Genomic DNA, 19,958 nt, shown 5'->3' with positions numbered 1-19,958 from the left:
CGAAGGCAGACGTGAGAGAGGACAGGCATGCGGGGGAGAAGTCCACCAATGAGTGAAGGGTGGGTGTGTAAGTGGACGCTAAAGGGTACCAACACCTGTATAGAGTGTGGCTATGTGCATTGTTGCAAAACAATTTCGGTTTTGGTTTCTAAGAACCCCCGAAGATAAATTCTACAAAGAGACACGCCTACGAAGCTCAGTTCAAACTTCAAGCCATCGGTTATGCTTTTGGGATGCGTGCCCATCTCACAGCAGCGGTGAAGAACCAAGTCAAGCAAATGAACTCTGAGCTTGCCGTTATTCCCGGAGGCTTGACTAAACAACTCCAACCGCTGGACATCGGCATCAACCGGGCGTTCAAAGTAAAGTTGCGACCGGGCGTTCAAAGTAAAGTTGCGAACGGCATGGGAACAATGGATGATCGATGGCAAACACAACTTTACAAAGAGTGGGAGGCAGCGCTGGGCGAGTTACGCCACAATTTGCGAATGGATTGTGGCTGCTTGGACGCGTCTGCTTGCGCTGTTGTTCGAGTTTTTGGCAAAGCCGGCATCATTTCTGTGGAATCACATGGCAATGAGAGTGACTCTGACAACGAGAGGGAACACGGCGTTTTTGATGGATTACCGGTACTTGCACAATTGTTCAATTCTGAGACAGAGGATGAGAACTTTGATGGATTTCTGGGTGATGATTGATCGAAAAACGTGAGTACATTGTACGATGGCTAAATAAAATACAACGGAACTGAATTTTGCTTCTGTTGCCTTTTTAAAAACATGTTTTTAGCTTGTATCTGTATGTCTTGGCATGCTACCGTATGCTTCAAGCTAACGTGTTTTTAGCGTGCGCGCATGTTCCGTGCCTCTATTGTTGAGGCGGCCAATCTGAGTTGTGGCCGTAAGGTGGTTGGTGCCTGTCGTGGCGGCAACCCTTGTACTCGCTGGTGGACACCAGCAGTAACGGATGCCATCAAGCTGAAGAAGGAGTCTTATCAAGCCTTTATGGCCTGTGGGACCCCAGAGGCAGCTGACGGGCACCGACTGGCCAAGCGGAACGCAGCTTTGGTGGTCGCCGAGGCAAAAACCCGAGCATGGGAAGAGTTCGGTGAGGCCATGGAAGCCGACTTCAGGACGGCTTCGAGGAAATTCTGGTCCACCATCCGACGTCTCAGGAGGGGGAAGCAGTGCACCACTAACACTGTGTACAGTGGGGATGGGGCGCTGCTGACTTCGACTCGGGACGTTGTGAACCGGTGGGCAGAGTACTTCGAAGACCTCAACTCCACCAACATGCCTTCCTTGGAGGAAGCAGAGCCTGGGGACTCTGAGGTGGGCTCTCCTATCTCTGTGGTTGAAGTCACCGATGTGGTTAAAAAGCTCCTCGGTGGCAAGGCCCCAGGGGTGGATGAGATCCGCCCAGAGTTCCTCAAGCTTCTGGATGTTGTGGGGCTGTCCTGGTTGACACGCCTCAGCAACATCGCGTGGTCAATGGGGAGAGTGCCTCTGGATTGGCAGACCGGGGTGGTAGTCCCTCTTTTTAAAAAGGGGGACCGGAGGGTGTGTTCCAACTACAGAGGGATCACACTCCTCAGCCTCCCTGGTAAGGTCTATTCAGGGGTGCTGGAGAGGAGGGTCCGTCAGGAAGTCGAGTCTCAGATTGAGGAGGAACAGTGTGGTTTTCGTCCCGGCCGTGGAACAGTGGACCAGCTCTACACCCTCAGCAGGGTTCTCGAGGGTATGTGGGAATTCGCCCAACCAGTCTACATGTGTTTTGTGGACTTGGAGAAGGCGTTTGACCGTGTCCCTCGGGGAGTTCTGTGGGGGGTGCTTCGTGGGTATGGAGTACCGAACCCCCTGATACGGGCTGTTCGGTCGCTACACCACCGATGTCAGAGTTTGGTTCGCATTGCCGGCAGTAAGTCGGAATCGTTTCCAGTGAGGGTAGGACTCCGCCAAGGCTGCCCTTTGTCACCGATTCTGTTCATAACCTTCATGGACAGAATCTCTAGGCGCAGCCGAAGCGTTGAGGGAGTCCGTTTTGGTGGCCTCAGTATTGCATCCCTGCTTTTTGCAGATGATGTGGTGCTGTTGGCTCCTTCAAACAGGGCTCTCCAACTCTCACTGGAGCGTTTCGCAGCCGAGTGTGAAGCGGTTGGGATGAAAATCAGCACCTGCAAATCTGAAACCATGGTCCTCAGTCGAAAAGGGTGGAGTGCCCCCTCCGGGTCGGGGGGGAGATCTTGCCCCAAGTGGAGGAGTTTAAGTATCTTGGGGTCTTGTTCACGAGTGAGGGCAGAAGGGAGCGAGAGATCGACAGGCGGATCGGTGCAGCATCTGCTGTGATGCGGACGTTGTATCGGTCTGTCGTGGTGAAGAAGGAGCTGAGCCAAAGGGCGAAGCTCTCAATTTACCGGTCGATCTACGTTCCAACCCTCATCTATGGTCACGAGCTATGGGTCGTGACCGAAAGAACGAGATCCCGGATGATACAAGCGGCCGAAATGAGTTTTCTCCGCAGAGTGTCCGGGCTCTCCCTTAGAGATAAGGTGAGAAGCTCGGTCATCCGGGAGGGGCTCCGAGTCGAGCCGCTTCTCCTCCACATCGAGAGGAGCCAGATGAGGTGGCTTGGTTATCTGATTCGGATGCCTCCTGAGCGCCTCCCTGGTGAGGTGCTCTCTGCTCTCTCTGGCTGAAGTCACCGATGTGGTTAAAAAGCTCCTCGGTGGCAAGGCCCCAGGGGTGGATGAGATCCGCCCGGAGTTCCTCAAGGCTCTGGATGTTGTGGGGCTGTCCTGGTTGACACGCCTCAGCAACATCGCATGGTCAACAGGGAGAGTGCCTCTGGATTGGCAGACCGGGGTGGTAGTCCCTCTTTTTAAAAAGGGGGACCGGAGCGTGTGTTCCAACTATAGAGGGACCACACTCCTCACCCTGCCTGGTAAGGTCTATTCATGGGTGCTGGAGAGGAGGGTCCGCCAGGAAGTTGAGCCTCAGATTGAGGAGGAGCAGTGTGGTTTTCATCCCGGCCGTGGATTCTGTTCATAACCTTTATGGACAGAATATCTAGGCGCAGCCGAAGCGTTGAGGGGGTCCGTTTTGGGGGCCTCAGTATTGGATCCCTGCTTTTTGCAGATGATGTAGTGCTGTTGGCTCCTTCAAACAGGGCTCTCCAACTCTCACTGGAGCATTTCGCAGCCGAGTGTGAAGCGGTTGGGATGAAGATCAGCACCTCCAAATCTGAAACCATGGTCCTCAGTCGAAAAAGGGTGGAGTGCCCCCTCCGGGTCGGGAAGGAGATCTTGCCCCAGGTGGAGGAGTTCAAGTACCTTGGGGTCTTGTTCACGAGTGGGGGCAGAAGGGAGCGGGAGATCGACAGGCGGATTGGTGCAGCGTCTGCTGTGATGCGGACGTTGTATCGGTCTGTCGTGGTGAAGAAGGAGCTGAGCCAAAGGGCGAAGCTCTCAATTTACCGGTCGATCTACGTTCCAATCCTCATCTATGGTCCCGAGCTATGGGTCGTGACCGAAAGAACGAGATCCCGGATACAAGCGGCTGAAATGAGTTTTCTCCGCAGGGTGTCCGGGCTCTCCCTTAGAGATAAGGTGAGAAGCTCAGTCATCCGGGAGGGGCTCAGAGTAGAGCCGCTTCTCCTCCACATCGAGAGGAGCCAGATGAGGTGGCTTGGGCATCTGATTCGGATGCCTCCTGAGCGCCTCCCCAGTGAGGTGTTCCGGTCATGCCCCACCGGGAGGAGACCCCAAGGAAGACCCAGGACACGCTGGAGAGACTATGTCACCCAGCTTGCCTGGGAACGACTCGGGATCCCCCGGGGAGAGCTGGATGAAGTAGCTAGGGAGAGGGAAGTCTGGGCTTCCCTGCTAAAGCTGTTGCCCCCGCGACCCGGCCCCGGATAAGCGGTAGATGATGGATGGATGGATGGATGGATGGACCTCTGCACTGTGAGGTCGACGCGCTAACCACTGGATCACCGGGCTGCTATTATTGTGACATAATACTTTATATTATATTTCGGAAATATTTTCTGAAATATAATATAAATACTTACTGGTATATGTCTTGTCTTTGTTTATCTTATTTGCTTGTTATTGCAACACTAGTTTAGCCTATACGACCCAGAGACAAATTCCTTGTGATTGGCTGACAACCGGTTCGGGGTGCCCCCCGCCTACTGCCCTAAGACAGCTGGGATAGGTTCCAGCACGAACCCGCGACCCTTTTGAGGATAAAGCGGACCGGAAAATTGCTGGAAGGATATCGCGGCCCGGTGGGCGAGCAGTTAGCGCGTCAACCTCACAGTTCAAAGGTTGTGGGTTAGATGCACTAGATTCAATTACAGCTCCGGCCTTCCTGTGTGGAGTTTGCATGTTCTCCTCGTGCCTGCGTGGGTTTTCTCCGGGTACCCCGTTTTCCTCCCACATTCCAAAAACATGCATGGCAATCTGATTGAATACTCGAAACTGTCCCAAGGTGTGTGTGTGATCTGCGATCCCGAGGCTCAAAGGTGCGGATCAAACCGTCGCCAATTCCTAGTGGATCGCAGTGAAGTCCGTAAGGGAGCCTCCACGCCGAATTGACGGGACTTTCCATCACTGGAGAGTTGGTGCGAAGTGGTAATGACCTTGGGGTCAGCAAAATCCCACGGGACCGCGTCCGGCGGTATACAAATCCACCGCAGTCCTGGCGTTAAGCGCCTAGCAAGGCTGCGGACCGGATCCCCAAGCCGACCATCCACCTTGGGTTATGAAGGAATGCCCACCCTTCAAAATAAAACACAGGGCCCGGCGCACCCTCGGTCCAACCTCGGGTGCTGCAGACCCCCTGGACCACCACCGTCGGCCACCGCGCTGCCGTGGACCCTGGCCACGGGGTCGAAGTGCCGGGGCGGAGTTGCGACCCGTCCCCCTCCCTCGCGCTACATAGCCCCCAGGATGGTGATTTCTCCCTCCTGCCCCCTCAACCCGTGTCCCCCTTCTCCCGATCCCCTTCACCTCAAGAAGTCCGGCGGCGATGGCGCGGGGCGTCGGGGACAGGCTCAGATGAGGGCCCACGTCCCTGTTTCTACAACTACACGTCGGCGGCCGTAGCACGATGGTCGCTCCCCTTGCAAACTGGTGATGGTGCAGGGGAGAGGCAGCGACCACGGTGGTGGAGCAGGACTCTAGTCGTAGCGCTGCTCCCCTCAATCCGAGGAAGGGCCAATAAAAGGCGGCCTAAACACGCCCATCACCGCCACCGATCGGCTGGAGACCCGCCTCCAGCAGATTCATCCTTCATGCGGGCGAAACAAATACAAATACAATAATCGGACTGCTTTCCTGGAAATCGGCGCTTGGAATGTACGAACCCTGATGGACAACGCAAGAGCAAATAGACCGGAGCGCAGGACTGACTGCCCTCATCGCCCTTGAGATTCAGAAGCTCGGCCTGGACATTGTTGCCCTCTCCGAGACCCGTCTCCCTGGTGCCGGGCAGATCGAGGAGCTTCGGCACAGGTACACCTTCTTCTGGAGCGGACGAGCTGTGGAGGAGAGAAGAATTCACGGTGTAGGGTTCTGCATTAAGTCACATCTGGTTAGGGATCACAACATCATCCCCGTAAGAACTTGTGAGACTCATGTCCATCACTCTACCTCTATGTCAATCCCAATCCCTTGTGATCATCAGCGCCTATGCACCTACCCTGGACGCCTCGGGGGAGGCTAAGGAGTCCTTCTATGCCGCGCTGCGTGGCCTGATCCTCCGCGTCAACCCCCGGGATAAGCTCTTGGTTCTGGGGGATTTCAACGCGCGGGTGGGCCGGGACCATCAGCTTTGGGGAGAGATTCTGGGGAAGGAAGGCGTTGGCAACTGCAACGAAAATGGAGAACTACTCCTTGGTCTCTGCGCAGAGACGGAAATGGTAATAACCAACACACTGTTTCGGATGGCCAACAAGCACAAGACCACCTGGCAACATCCAAGATCCGGCCACTGGCACCTGATCGATTACGTCCTTACCCGCATCTGCGACCGAGCGGACATCATGGTCACGAGGGCAATCTGCTGCATGGATGACGGATGGTCCGATCACAGGCTGGTAGCCTCAAGACTTAGGCTAAAGATCGCGCCTGCGAAAAGAAGGAAGCTGATCCCCAAGAGGATACGTTTCAATGTTGGGCTGCTGAGGAATCCCGAAGTCCTCGAACAGTACCAGACGTCCCTCGCGGACAAACTGGACACTCAACCTCGGACCCTTCCTGCCACTGTCCACTCAGACTGGGAGCACTTGAAAACTGCGCTCACCAAATCCGTGGAAGAGGTCCTTGGTATCCAGAAGAGGAGAAATCCCGATTGGTTTGCCAAAAGCCTGGAAGAAATTGAGACACTGATTTCAAGAAAGAGAGAGGCTCGCATTGCATGGCAGAACTGTGTTTCCTCCAAGAGACTTGAAGAAGTCTACCGGGCGGCCAAGAGTGAAGCACAGAGAGAGATCCGGAGGATCCAAAATCAATGGTGGGTCAACTTTGCCCACCAAATGCAGAGTTTCGCTGACTGTCACGATACCAGATCCTTCTTCGAAGCAACGAGGAAGATCATCAGCCCGGCTCACAGTCCTCCAATGGCTGTGAAGGCAAAGGATGGCACAATCCTGCAGGAAAAGGAGGATACTCACCAGCGATGGAAGGAGCATTTCATGGAGCTCCTGAACCGTTCGACATGCGCAGCAGACGGCTTCCTCGATCCTGTCCCCCAGCTCCCTGTGCAACACTCGATGACGGAGCTGCCGACTCTCCGGGAGTCCATCAAATGTGGCATATACCAAGGTGATGCACTCTCCCCACTGCTGTTCTGCATAGGACTGAACCCCCGAAGCCAAGTAATCACCAAGACAGGCTATGGATACCGCCTCAGAAATGGAGCTACAATCAGTCACCTCCTCTACATGGATGACATAAAGCTGTATGCTAAGAGCGAAAGGGACATAGATTCCCTGATCCACACAACCAGGATCTACAGCAGCGACATTGGGATGTCATTCGGGCTTGAGAAATGTAGTCGGATGGTGACTCAGAGAGGAAAGGTAGTCCGCACTGAAGGGGTCTCACTCCCAGAAGGAACAATAGCAGACGTTGAGGACAGCTACAAGTACCTTGGTATACCACAAGCCAATGGCAACCTCGAACTGGCAACATGGAAAGCGGCTACGGCCAAATACCTCCAGCGAGTGAGGCAAGTCCTAAGAAGCCAGCTCAATGGCAAGAATAAGACCAATAAACAGCTATGCCCTGCCAGTGATCAGATACCCTGCAGGAATAATAAGGTGGCCAAAGGAAGAGATTCAGACCACGGACGTTAAGACCCGAAAGCTCCTAACCATGCATGGAGGGTTCCATCCCAAATCCAGCACCCTGAGACTGTACGCAAGCCGAAAGGAAGGAGGCCGGGGACTTGTGAGTGTGAGAGCCACTGTCCAGAATGAAACATCCAAGCTCCATGAATACATCAAGGAGAAGGCTCCAACGGATGACGTACTCAGAGAATGTCTCAGACAATGGGGAACAGACGATGAGGCGCTGGAAGAGGGACCATCATGGGAGGACAAGCCCCTACACGGGATGTACCACCGGACCATAACTGAAGTGGCTGATCTCAAGAAGTCCTATCAGTGGCTAGAGAGGGCTGGCCTGAAGGACAACACGGAGGCACTCATCCTGGCTGCTCAGGAACAGGCCTTGAGCACCAGAGCCATCGAGGCCCAGATATACCACACCAGACAAGACCCAAGGTGTAGGTTGTGCAAAGAGGCACCTGAGGCGATCCAACACATAACTGCAGGGTGTAAGATGCTGGCAGGGAAAGCCTACATGGAACGCCATAACCAGGTGGCTGGCATAGTCTACCGAAACATCTGTGCGGAGTATGGACTGGAAACCCCAAGGTCAAAATGGGAAACACCTCCGAAGGTGGTGGAGAATGACAGAGCGAAGATCCTGTGGGACTTCCAGATCCAGACTGACAAGATGGTAATGGCGAACCAACCAGATATCGTGATCATAGATAAAGGGCAGAGGAAAGCCGTTGTAGTGGATGTAGCGGTCCCAAGTGATGGAAACATCAGGAAGAAGGAACATGAGAAACTCGAGAAATACCAAGGGCTCAGAGAGGAGCTGGAGAGAGCCTGGAAGGTAAAGGTGACAGTCGTGCCTGTGGTGGTCGGAGCACTCGGGGCAGTGACCCCCAAACTAGATGAGTGGTTGCAACAGATACCTGGAACAACATCGGACATCTCAGTCCAGAAATGTGCAGTGCTGGTAACAGCAAGGATACTGCGCAGAACCCTCAAGCTTCCTGGACTCTGGTAGAGGACCCGAGCTGAATGAGGGACGGACACCACCCGAGGGGTGAGATGAGGATTTTATTTTTTATTTTTTATATGTGTATATATATATATATATATATATATTTTTTTAAATATATAATGTATGTATATGTATGTATACCCCTCCGTGAGTCGTCACCTTACTGTGGTGGAGGGGTTTGTGTGTCCCAATGATCCTAGAAGCTAAGTTGTCTGGGGCTTTATGCCCCTGGCAGGGTCACCCATGGCAAACAGGTTCTAGGTGAGGGGCCAGACAAAGCACGGCTCAAAGACCCCAATGATGTTTGAAATAAATGGATCTAGGTTTCCCTTGCCTGGACGCGGGTCACCTCTGGAGTCAGGCCTGGAGGTGGGGCTCGTTGGCAGGCGCCTGGTGGCCGGGCCTACAACTTGGGTCCCCCTTCCCATGGGCTCACCACCCATGAGAGGGGCCAAAGGGGTCGGGTGCAATGTGAGCTGGGCGGCAGCCAAAGGCGGGGACCCTGGCGGTCCGATCCTCGGCTGCAGAAGCTAGCTCTTGGGACATGGAATGTCACCTCTCTGGCAGGGAAGGAGCCCGCGCTGGTGTGTGAGGCAGAGAATTTCCGACTGGATATAGTCGGACTTGCCTCCACACACAGCCTGGGTTCTGGTACCAGTTCTCTCGAGAGGGGTTGGACTCTCTTCCACTCTGGAGTTGGTCACGGTGAGAGGCGCAGAGCAGGTGTGGGCATACTCATTGCCCCCCGGCTCAGTGCCTGTAAATTGGGGTTCACACCGGTAGACGAGAGGGTTGCCTCCCTCCGCCTTCGGGTGGGTGGACGGGTCCTGACTGTTGTTTGTGTATATGCACCAAACAGCAGTTCAGCATACCCACCCTTTTTGGAGTCCTTGGAGGGTGTGCTGGAGAGTACTCCTGCTGGGGATTCCCTTGTTCTGCTGGGGGACTTCAATGCTCACGTGGGCAATGACAGTGATACCTGGAGGGGCGTGATTGGGAGGAACGGCCCCCCCGAACAGAACCCGAGTGGTGTTTTGTTATTGGACTTCTGTGCTCGTCACGGATTGTCCATAACGAACACCTTGTTCAAACATAAGGGTGTCCATATGTGCACTTGGCACCAGGACACCCTAGGCCGCAGTTCGATGATCGACTTTGTAGTTGTATCATCGGATTTGCGGCCGCATGTTCTGGACACTCGGGTGAAGAGAGGGGTGGAGCTGTCAACTGATCGCCACCTGGTGGTGAGTAGGCTCCGATGGTGGGGGAAGATGCCGGTCCGTCCTGGCAGACCCAAACGTATTGTGAGGGTTTGTTGGGAGCGTCTGGCGGAATCCCCTGTCAGAAGGAGTTTCAACTCCCACCTCCGACAGAGCTTTTCCCATGTTACGGGGGAGGCGGGGGACATTGAGCCCGAGTGGACCATGTTCCGTGCCTCTATTGTTGAGGCGGCCAATCTGAGTTGTGGCCGTAAGGTGGTTGGTGCCTGTCGTGGCGGCAATCCCCGTACTCGCTGGTGGACACCAGCAGTAAGGGATGCCGTCAAGCTGAAGGAGTCCTATCGAGCCTTTATGGCCTGTGGGACCCCAGAGGCAGCTGACGGGTATCGACTGGCCAAGCGGACTGCGGCTTCGGTGGTCGCCGAGGCAAAAACCCGAGCGTAGGAAGAGTTCGTGAGGCCATGGAAGCCGACTTCCGGACGGCTTCGATGAAATTCTGGTCCACCATCCGACGTCTCAGGAGGGGGAAGCAGTGCACCACTAACACTGTGTACAGTGGGGATGGGGCGCTGCTGACCTCGACTCGGGACGTTGTGAACCGGTGGGCAGAGTACTTCGAAGACCTCCTCAACTCCACCAACACGCCTTCCTTGGAGGAAGCAGAGCCTGGGGACTCTGAGGTGGGCTCTCCTATCTCTGTGGTTGAAGTCACCGATGTGGTTAAAAAGCTCCTCGGTGGCAAGGCCCCAGGGGTGGATGAGATCCGCCCGGAGTTCCTCAAAGCTCTGGATGTTGTGGGGCTGTCCTGGTTGACACACCTCTGCAACATCACGTGGTCAATGGGGAGAGTTCCTCTGGATTGGCAGACCAGGGTGGTAGTCCCTCTTTTTAAAAAGGGGGGCCAGAGGGTGTATTCCAAATACAGAGGGATCACACTCCTCAGCCTCCCTGGTAAGGTCTATTCAGGGGTGCTGGAGAAGAGGGTCCGTCAAGAAGTCGAGCCTTAAATTGAGGAGGAGCAGTGTGGTTTTCGTCCCGGCCGTGGAACAGTGGACCAGCTCTACACCCTTAGCAGGGTCCTCGAGGGTATGTGGGAATTCGCCCAACCAGTCTACATGTGTTTTGTGGACTTGGAGAAGGCGTTTGACCGTGTCCCTAGGGGAGTTCTGTGGGGGGTGCTTCGAGGGTATGGGGTCCCGAACCCCCTGATACGGGCTGTTCGGTCACTATACCACCGATGTCAGAGTTTGGTTCGCATTGCCGGCAGTAAGTCGGAATCGTTTCCAGTGGGGGTAGGACTCCGCCAAGGCTGCCCTTTGTCACCGATTCTGTTCATAACCTTTATGGACAGAATTTCTAGGTGCAGCCGAAGCGTTGAGGGGGTCCGTTTTGGGGGCCTCAGTATTGCATCCCTGCTTTTTGCAGATGATGTGGTGCTGTTGGCTCCTTCAAACAGGGCTCTCCAACTCTCACTTGAGCGTTTCGCAGCCGAGTGTGAAGCGGTTGGGATGAAGATCAGCACCTCCAAATCTGAAGCCATGGTCCTCAGTCGAAAAAGGGTGGAGTGCCCCCTCCGGGTCGGGGAGGAGATCTTGCCCCAAGTGGAGGAATTCAAGTATCTTGGGGTCTTGTTCACGAGTGGGGGCAGAAGGGAGCGGGAGATCGACAGGCGGATCGGTGCAGCGTCTGTTGTGATGCGGACGTTGTATCGGTCTGTCGTGGTGAAGAAGGAGCTGAGCCAAAGGGCGAAGCTCTTAATTTACCGGTCGATCTACGTTCCAACCCTCATCTATGGTCACGAGCTATGGGTCGTGACCGAAAGAACGAGATCCCGGTTACAAGCGGCCGAAATAAGTTTTCTCCGCAGGGTGTCCGGGCTCTCCCTTAGAGATAAGGTGAGAAGCTCGGTCATCCGGGAGGGGCTCAGAGTCGGGCCGCTTCTCCTCCATATCGAGAGGAGCCAGATGAGGTGGCTTGGGCATCTTATTCGGATGCCTCCTGAGCGCCTCCCCGGTGAGGTGTTCCGGTCATGCCCCACCGGGAGGAGACCCCGAGGAAGACCCAGGACACGCTGGAGAGACTATGTCACCCAGCTTGTCTGGGAACGACTCGGGATCCCCCGGGGAGAGCTGGACGAAGTAGCTAGGGAGAGGGAAGTCTGGGCTTCCCTGCTAAAGCTGTTGCCCCCGCGACCCGGCCCCGGATAAGCGGTAGATGATGGATGGATGGATGAAATGCAATTTATCATGAGGAAAGTTGCAAAGTGCTTCAAAATATCTCGTTTTCAGTAAAAATTGAATTATTTCACCTACCTGAGGAGAGAAGGACAAGAACAATCCCAAAGAAAATCATGATGTTTTTGTTTGTGAAGTTGACGGATTCAACCCACACGGACTTTGGCGCTGGAATTGAGTTGCGCTTTTTGCTGCTTCACTTGCACCGATGTGTGTCCCATCAACAGACACAGACGGCTTCAGAAGGTATTTGGCCTCCTGCAAACGAATCTTTGGCTTCTTAAATTCATGAGTCCAACCAGCGTCTCACGGGGAGTCGAAGCCCGATGAATGCGACGGAGAAAGTCCACACAGTTGTACCTGAGCTTGACGTGCACGCCGCGGGTACAATTGAATTACTGAAGGGCGTCAAGCCAAACATACCTTTTGCTTGCGGACGCTGAGCACGACCCCTCTGGCGAGTTATGTTCATGTGCATAATCACCACGTCGACTGGCTGAGCAAGACTGGCGTCACTCCCTGACGTTCTCTCTTTCTCCCCTTCCTCTTTCCTTTCGTTTTTTGTTGCAAGTTCTTTACTGTCCCCAATGAAACGATGGGGACCTTGGGTTTGTGATGAATCACTTCCAAAAGCTTTGACGAAAACCAAACCTTCCGAAAACTAAAGCAATATTTTCTGCAGGACATAATAATTAATCTGTTCAAGACAAAAATCAAACCACAAATTTCTAATAAAAATGTTGAATAACAAAAATTATTACGGTTTCACAGAGAGAAAACCTTGTGAAATAAATATAAATGACAAAGCAAATGGCTCACTTTTACATTTATTAAACGGATTGGGCGCTTTGACCATCTCATCGTCTCATATTCCCCAATATAGGCAGAAAATGTGTTGGTATATATTGGATTGGATAATCTTTATTGTCAAATGTGCTGTATGTGTAAAATATAGCACAAATGAAATTTCTGCCCTCTCAGCATAAAACAAGAGGAGCCGCTGCGGGTTTCCGCGCCATTATTAAAAGAAAATTAAAAAAAAAAAGACTAAATAATACAAAACAACACATGAGACACTGACAATCGTGCACTCTTAACGGCTTTCCAGCATACACTTTGTTGTCTGAAGCAGTTGTAGATGAAAGATATATAAGATGTAAGATGTAAGATATCCTTTATTTGTCCCACACTGGGGAAATTTACAGTCGACAGCAGCAAATTTTGGGAGTAGAAAGAACAAAAACAAAGTGTTTGCAAGCACAAAAATAAATGTAGATAAAGAGATCTGTATACAGTTCAATATACCTTTTTATAATATATAATTTTATATATACTGTATTTTAGTGGAGAGACACCCAAGGCTGCAGTTCGATGATTGACCTTGTGGTTGTATCATCGGATTTGCGGCCGCATGTTTTGGACACTCAGGTGACGAAAGGGGCGGAGCTGTCAACTGATCACCACATGGTGGTGAGTAGGCTCCGATGGTGGGGGAAGATGCCGGTCCGTCCTGGCAGACCCAAACGTATTGTGAGGGTTTGTTGGGAGCGTCTTGCGGAATCCCCTGTCAGAAGGAGTTTCAACTCCCACCTCTGACAGAGCTTTTCCCTTGTCCCGAGGGAGGCGGGGGACATTGAGTACAAGTGGACCATGTTCCGCGCCTCTATTGTTGAGGCGGCCAATCTGAGTTGTGGCCGTAAGGTGGTTGGTGCCTGTTGTGGTGGCAACTCCCGTACTCGCTGGTGGACACCAGCAGTAAGGGATGCCGTCAGGCTGAAGAAGGAGTTCTATTGGGCCTTGATGGCCTGTGGGACCCCAGAAGCAGGTGACGGGTATCGACTGGCCACGCGGAACGCAGCTTCGATGGTCGCCGAGGCAAAAACCCGAGTGTGGGAAGAGTTCGGTGAGGCCATGGAAGCAGAGTTCCGGGCAGCTTCGAGGAAATTCTGGTCCACGATCGGACATCTCAGGAGGGGGAAGCAGTGCACCACGAACACTGTTTACAGTGGGGATCGGGTGCTGTTGACTTCGATTTGGGACGTTGTGAACTGGTGGGCAGAGTTCTTCGAAGACCTCAGTTCCACCAGCACACCTTCTTTGGAGGAAGCAGATTCTGAGGACCCCGAGGTGGGCTCTCCTATTTCTGTGGTTGAAGTCACTGATGTGGTTAAAAAGCTCCTCGGTGGCAAGGCCCCAGGGGTGGATGAGATTCGCCCAGAGTTCCTCGAGGCTCTGGATGCTGTGGGGCTGTCCTGGTTTACAAGCGGGGGTACCGAACCCCCTGATACGGGCTGTTCGGTCACTCTCTCACCGATGTCAAAGTTTGGTTCGCATTGCCGGCAGCAAGTCGGAATCGTTTCCAGTGAGGATAGGACTCCGCCAAGGCTGCCCATTGTTGCCGATACTGTTCATAACCTTTATGGACAGAATTTCTAGGTGCAGCCGAAGCGTTGAGGGAGACCGTTTTGGTGGCCTCAGTATTGCATCCCTGCTTTTTGCAGATGATGTGGTACTGTCGCCTCCTCTAAGCAGGGCTCGCCAACTCTCACTGGAGCGTTTCACAGCCGAGTGTGAAGAGGTTGGGATGAAAATCAGCACCTCCAAATCTGAAACAATGGTCCTCAGTCGGAAAAGGGATGGATGGATGGATGAAATTTCATTGTGTGTACATGTCATTGACTAAATATGCGCTACAACGTGCTCAACCTTTGTTCCGAATCAGCTTCTTCTTCCTGGTTACGACGCGACTCCCTTCTCATTCATTCCCACAGCTTCTGTGCTTTAAATGGTGGACGCTGAGCGTCTGCTGAGCGTCCGCTGAGCATCCACTGAGCGTCTACTGCCCGGACGCTGAGCGTCTCGATAGTTCATGGTAGGTTGTCCCAATGCAATGAACGGAGACGAGTCATTAGATACAACCTTTTTTTTTTGTCCTGCCCACGGATGCTCAGCGTCTCTGGGATTGGATGGCAGTGGGTGGGTACCGGACGCTCAGCTTTTCTCCATCAGATTGGATGATCTGTCTGAGCCTGTGTTCCAGTTTGATTGACATTAAAATGAGCCAATCACCGACCTTTTAGTGTGGGCATCTGTGTGAGCAATTTTTCAATTCACTTTCTGTTCTGAGTTGAGCTGGAGACTTCTGCGAATCATCTTAGCGACACTCTTTGTTGTAAACAACTAACAACAAATTAATCTTTTATTTCTGGCGGGTTTTCTTGTAGTTGCTTGTGTTCGCAGTCTGACTTACATCACCACAGTTTCCGTCCTCACCAAGCAGTGGGTGCTGCACTGAGCTACTCCACTGTCAATCAGCACTCGCTGTTGGACAAACTTCACACTCGCCTCGTGCTAGTCCCAGCTGGCGAGCTCCCAAAGTAGCAAGCCGCACATAATGGCAGACAATTTGAATGTTGTGGAACAGATTTTAGCGAAGCAATTTGATAGTCTTCCTTTCGAGGAAAAATTGATTGGCAGGGCAGATCAACTCCTCTGATTGATTTGGTGCAAAGGGTGGGGAAATGTTTGATGAGATGAGACAAGTTTTTCCAGAGTAGGTATTTCAGAGTATCTTGAATGGTTTTGGCCAGTTCTTTGATTCAGGAAGACTGAGGTCTAAACTTCAAATCCTATACTCAAACCAGGATTTGCAGGGCAACAGGAGCTCTGTGATATCTTGTTGTTTCTGAGAGACATGGAGTTAGACAGCACACTGCCTCAGGTCTACAGACTGCTGTCAGTGGCAACGATTGGAGCTACATCTGCAGGTGAAGAGAGGAGCTTCTCCTGTCTAAAGCGGCTCAAGTCTTACACTGTTGGTATGACAGGGTCACAGATCATTTTCTTGTAAAGAAACGGAGAGTAGAATTCACAAATAAATAAACAGACACATTTTATGATGTCGGACAAATTTGAGCTTCCCCTCCTTGACAGACCAGCATCTGGGCCCCAACTCTAACTAGGCCCCGTTTCTTAGTGTTTTGTCCGAATGAAATGAAACTTTGGCCATAACTAATTTATTATATTCAAAACATCACCTCAAAACACTAGGGTCTTTGGCCTTTTTTCTCCGTTCTACAGCATATGATCTAGATGGCCTCCATTTTGCTCCGTGCATTTCTTGAGGTGCAGCACGAAGTTGCCCATTACGTTCTTACGGACTGAATTGGTAATGGCTCTCATCTCCTCCCTGATGGCTTTCTTAAGTTCCGTGATGGTTCTGGGTTTCCCTGCGTAGACTCTGTCCTTAAGAAAAAAATCTGGGGGGCTTAGGTCCAGGCTGTGGGGTGCCCATTCAAAATCAGGCTGATCACTCGGCCTCCGAAATTCTCTTTTAGCCAATCTCGGGACAAGTTTGAGGTGTGAGAACTTGCTGGAACCAGAATTTTCTCATGAGCGAGGGGTAGATGGTCTGGAGGTCAATTCTAGAAGGTTATTAGGACCTCCACACACAGCTCCTTGGTGACTGTCATTGCTGCGCCAGATTCTCCGATGAAGATTGGTCCAATGATGCCTCTGGCCGAGATTGCAGCCCACACCGTACACTTAGGTGTCATGTTCCGTATTCGGCAGCAGGTGGCACGCATTCACTTCTGCCGCCTGCACATCTTCTGCCTATTTGTCAGTGATTGCACCTGCTATATCTAGGCGCTCCAGTGGTTGACTTATTGCCGGAGTATTGCATGCCGTGCCACTGCTGTTGCCCATATTCGAAAATATTGTTCGATTACCATTTACAGTTGGTTACATTTTCTTCTTCCCATGGGGATTAGGCTAAGCACCTACGTGTACTAATAATTGCTTATTCATATTTCCTTGCCGTTTTTTGCAAGCGTTTTATGTTATTTATTAGACTGTGTTTTTTTGTTTACAATAAATGTAATTGTTTAGACGAAGTCCTTGTCGGTGTCTGCTATTTCGGGGATCCATTTATTTTTGTTTTCTCTGTTACGTACGAAGCAGTTCCCTTTTCCCGCTTCGTGCGTAACGTGACATTAGGAGAGTGCAGGGGCTTGGTGGCTACTTCATTGGTACTGGAGGACCCCCAGAAAACATTTGTCTTGGAGTTCGCCTTTCCATCAAGATGGAAGTGGGCTTCATCTGCGGTCCAAAGGAGGTTAAGGAAATTTGGTGTCTCCTCGATCTTCTCGAGCATCTTGACTGCCATAGCCCTCCTCTGCTTCTTTTCTGAGGCTGTAAGGGTCTGCAGCATCTGTATTCTGTATGGGTAAGCCCTGATATCGTTCACCAGCACTCTCCTGCAAGTCTCACAGGACATACCGAGGGACTAACTTCGCTTACGCACAGAGCGTTTCGGACTCTGCTGGAGAGACTCACTCACTCTTTCAACCAGCTCGGCTGGCAGCGTTGAGGTTCTCCACGGTCCCGTACTTCTCGAAGTGGGCCACCCAGTTCTGAATTCTGCTTTTGGATGGAGCCATTTCACATTCGAACTGACGCATGAAACTGTTCTCTGTTTTCTTAAACGAGCCTGGCTTGGAGTAAAATTTAAAACAGTGTATTCTTTGTCCTAGCTCCCACTGGGGTCTTGGTTTACTCACGGTCGTTGATTCTGCCATGTCCTGTAAAATAAGGGCAATCGGTGAATAAATCAACTAAATAAAGGAGATACCACATAAAGTGTTTTTTTGGGGTCACCCTGGTATAAAAAAAAATCCTCATCTCACCCCTCGGGTGGTGTCCGTCCCTCATTCAGGTCGGGTCCTCTACCAGAGGCCAGGAAGCTTGAGGGTTCTGCGCAGTATGCTTGCTGTTCCCAGCACTGCACATTTCTGGACTGAGATGTCCGATGTTGTTCCCAGGATCTGTTACAACCACTCATCTAGTTTGGGGGTCACTGCCCCGAGTGCTCCGACCACCACAGGCACAATTCTCACCTTTACCTTCCAGGCTCTCTCGAGCTACTCTCTGAGCCCTTGGTATTTCTCGAGTTTCTCGTGTTCGTTCTTTCTGATGTGCCCTTTCCTCTGCCCTTTATCTATGATCACGATATCTGGTTGGTTCGCCATTACCATCTTGTCAGTTTGGATCTGGAAGTCCCACAGGATCTTCGCTCTGTCATTCTCCACCACCTTCGGAGGTGTTTCCCATTTTGACCTTGGTGTTTCCAGTCCATACGGTGGCTCTTTAGCGACATCTAGTGGCTCCCTAGAGCTTTATAAAAAATGTTTGAAAATGGAAAAATATTTTGATAGTAGGCTAATATAGCTCAAATAGATATAGATACATGTTGCCGCTCTGAAAAAGGAGAGCTGTGGTGTTGGTTTTTTAAAACGTAGTTTATTTCTGCTTTTAACAGTCTCAACAAACACAGACGCGTCTGCCTCTAACTCCGTGCCTTCTCTCTTTTCTTTCAACTCGAGAGGCATTCAAAGACAGCCTCCGAAAAATGGAAAATCATGATTGCTTCACTGACACTAAGAAAAGCGAAAATTATGCACCAAAACAAAACAAAATCAAATGGGGAAATCACAAAATAAATTCTTTGGGGGCGTTTGTGAACACACAACAAAGGAATGAGTAACATAAACAATTCTGAGACAGTCCAGTCTCCTACATACATACAGCAATGTGTGTAAGTTTTATCGAAGGCTTTCATTTTTTGCGGCTCCAGACATATATGTTTTTTGTTATTTTTGTCCCATAAGGTTCTTTCAACATTTTGGGTTGCCGACTCCTGGTCTAGACGACAGTTAAAACTCTGCTTTAACATAAAAATAATAATCATACATTTTATTTATAAGCGCCTTTCAAAATACCTAATCAAACAAGAGCAATAAAACAACTGATAAAATTATAAATAATAAAAAGCAATGACTTAAACAATATATGCAATTTTAAATAGGTGGGTTTTGAATATGGGAAGAGAGTCAGTATTACGGATGTCGGATGGGAGTGAGTTCGAGAGTTTGGGGGCCGAGCGGCTGAAAGCTCTGCACCCCATCGTGCTGAGACGGGCAGACGGTACACAGAGGTGGAGGGAGGCTGAGGACCTGAGGGAACGAGAGGGAACGGAAATTTGAAGAAGGTCCGACAGATGGGATACGGGCTGAAAAATTCTGGACCAGTTGAAGTTTATGGAGGAATTTGTTGTGGAATCCGAAGAGAAGTGAATTGCAATCGTCAATACGGGAGGTGACGAGACTGTGGACAAGGATAGCAGTGGAGTGAGGGGTGAGAGAGGGATGGAGACGGTTGATATTGCGTCAGTGGAAATATATATTCTTTCCTTATGTCAGAGATTTTCTCGGACAAAGTTAAAGAAATGACTCTGCACACAGGAAAATTGTCTTCAATATTAGCGGGAGCGGATCTCTGAGAGCGAACGACGGTTTAGTTGCTCCGATGATCACACACTCGAGCTCCCTTCCCGCCAATTCAGACTTTTATTGTAACATACAAGGAAAACACTGCCCCCTAAATTTGCATACCGCTTCCCCAGTCCGGCCCCTCTGTAGTGATTGGTTACCTGTTTTTAAACTTTAGACCACCAGTACGTTGGCACCTTTTCTGTCTGGTCTACATCAAATTAACATGTTGCAGACTTTGCGGATGGCCAATGTCGCCTGGGCGCGACGGGTGTTCTCAACTTGTCTTTTGTTGTTCAACCGCTGTTCCTGAATTATTCATTCCCCTTTTGTGACCGAGTTTCGCACTCTCCCTCGTGATCGCCCACCTGCATTGACGTGCTAATTGTGGACTTCAACAGCCGCTTTTGTGCACAGGCATTTGGGGGTGCTGGATACGCACCCAAACGTTTAGATGTGCCCAGATTAAATGAAACTTTAAACATGATACAATTTTGCTCATAGATTCCTCTAACATTCCCATAATTCATAATCATAATTAAAGTTTCGTTAAACGCCCAGGTGACATTGATTTGCAATTGCACGGGTGGGAGGAAAAACTGTCCTGAGGGGCGGGTGGTGGTGTAACAAGATCAGGACAGAAAACCCAATGGCTACACATTAAATGAAAATGAAGATCTAATCCAAACACACATTAAATGAAAATCAAAATCTAATCTAAACACACATTAAATGAAAATCAAAATCTACTTATCCTAACTACCAAACGAACTACTATATACAAAGTAAGCCAACCCAGGAACATCAAAAAGTC

The 19,958-nt window shown here is 51.1% G+C and overlaps 1 protein-coding gene across 1 annotated transcript in view; it reads left to right on the top strand.

Moving 5' to 3' along the window:
* The first annotated feature begins 7,005 nt into the window (after positions 1-7,005).
* LOC127608570 (uncharacterized) overlaps positions 7,006-19,958 on the top strand; it is a 41,293-nt gene continuing 28,340 nt past the window's right edge. The window contains exon 1 of the mRNA XM_052077721.1: positions 7,006-8,188. Coding sequence (XP_051933681.1) covers positions 7,256-8,188 — 933 coding nt within the window. The 5' untranslated portion in view covers positions 7,006-7,255. The remainder of the gene's footprint in view (positions 8,189-19,958) is intronic.

This window comes from Hippocampus zosterae, chromosome 1 (assembly GCF_025434085.1).
Source record: "Hippocampus zosterae strain Florida chromosome 1, ASM2543408v3, whole genome shotgun sequence".
NCBI classification, from domain to species: Eukaryota; Metazoa; Chordata; class Actinopteri; order Syngnathiformes; family Syngnathidae; genus Hippocampus; species Hippocampus zosterae.
Note: the sequence above shows the minus strand (reverse complement) of the source record. Positions and strands in the feature narration are given on the sequence as shown.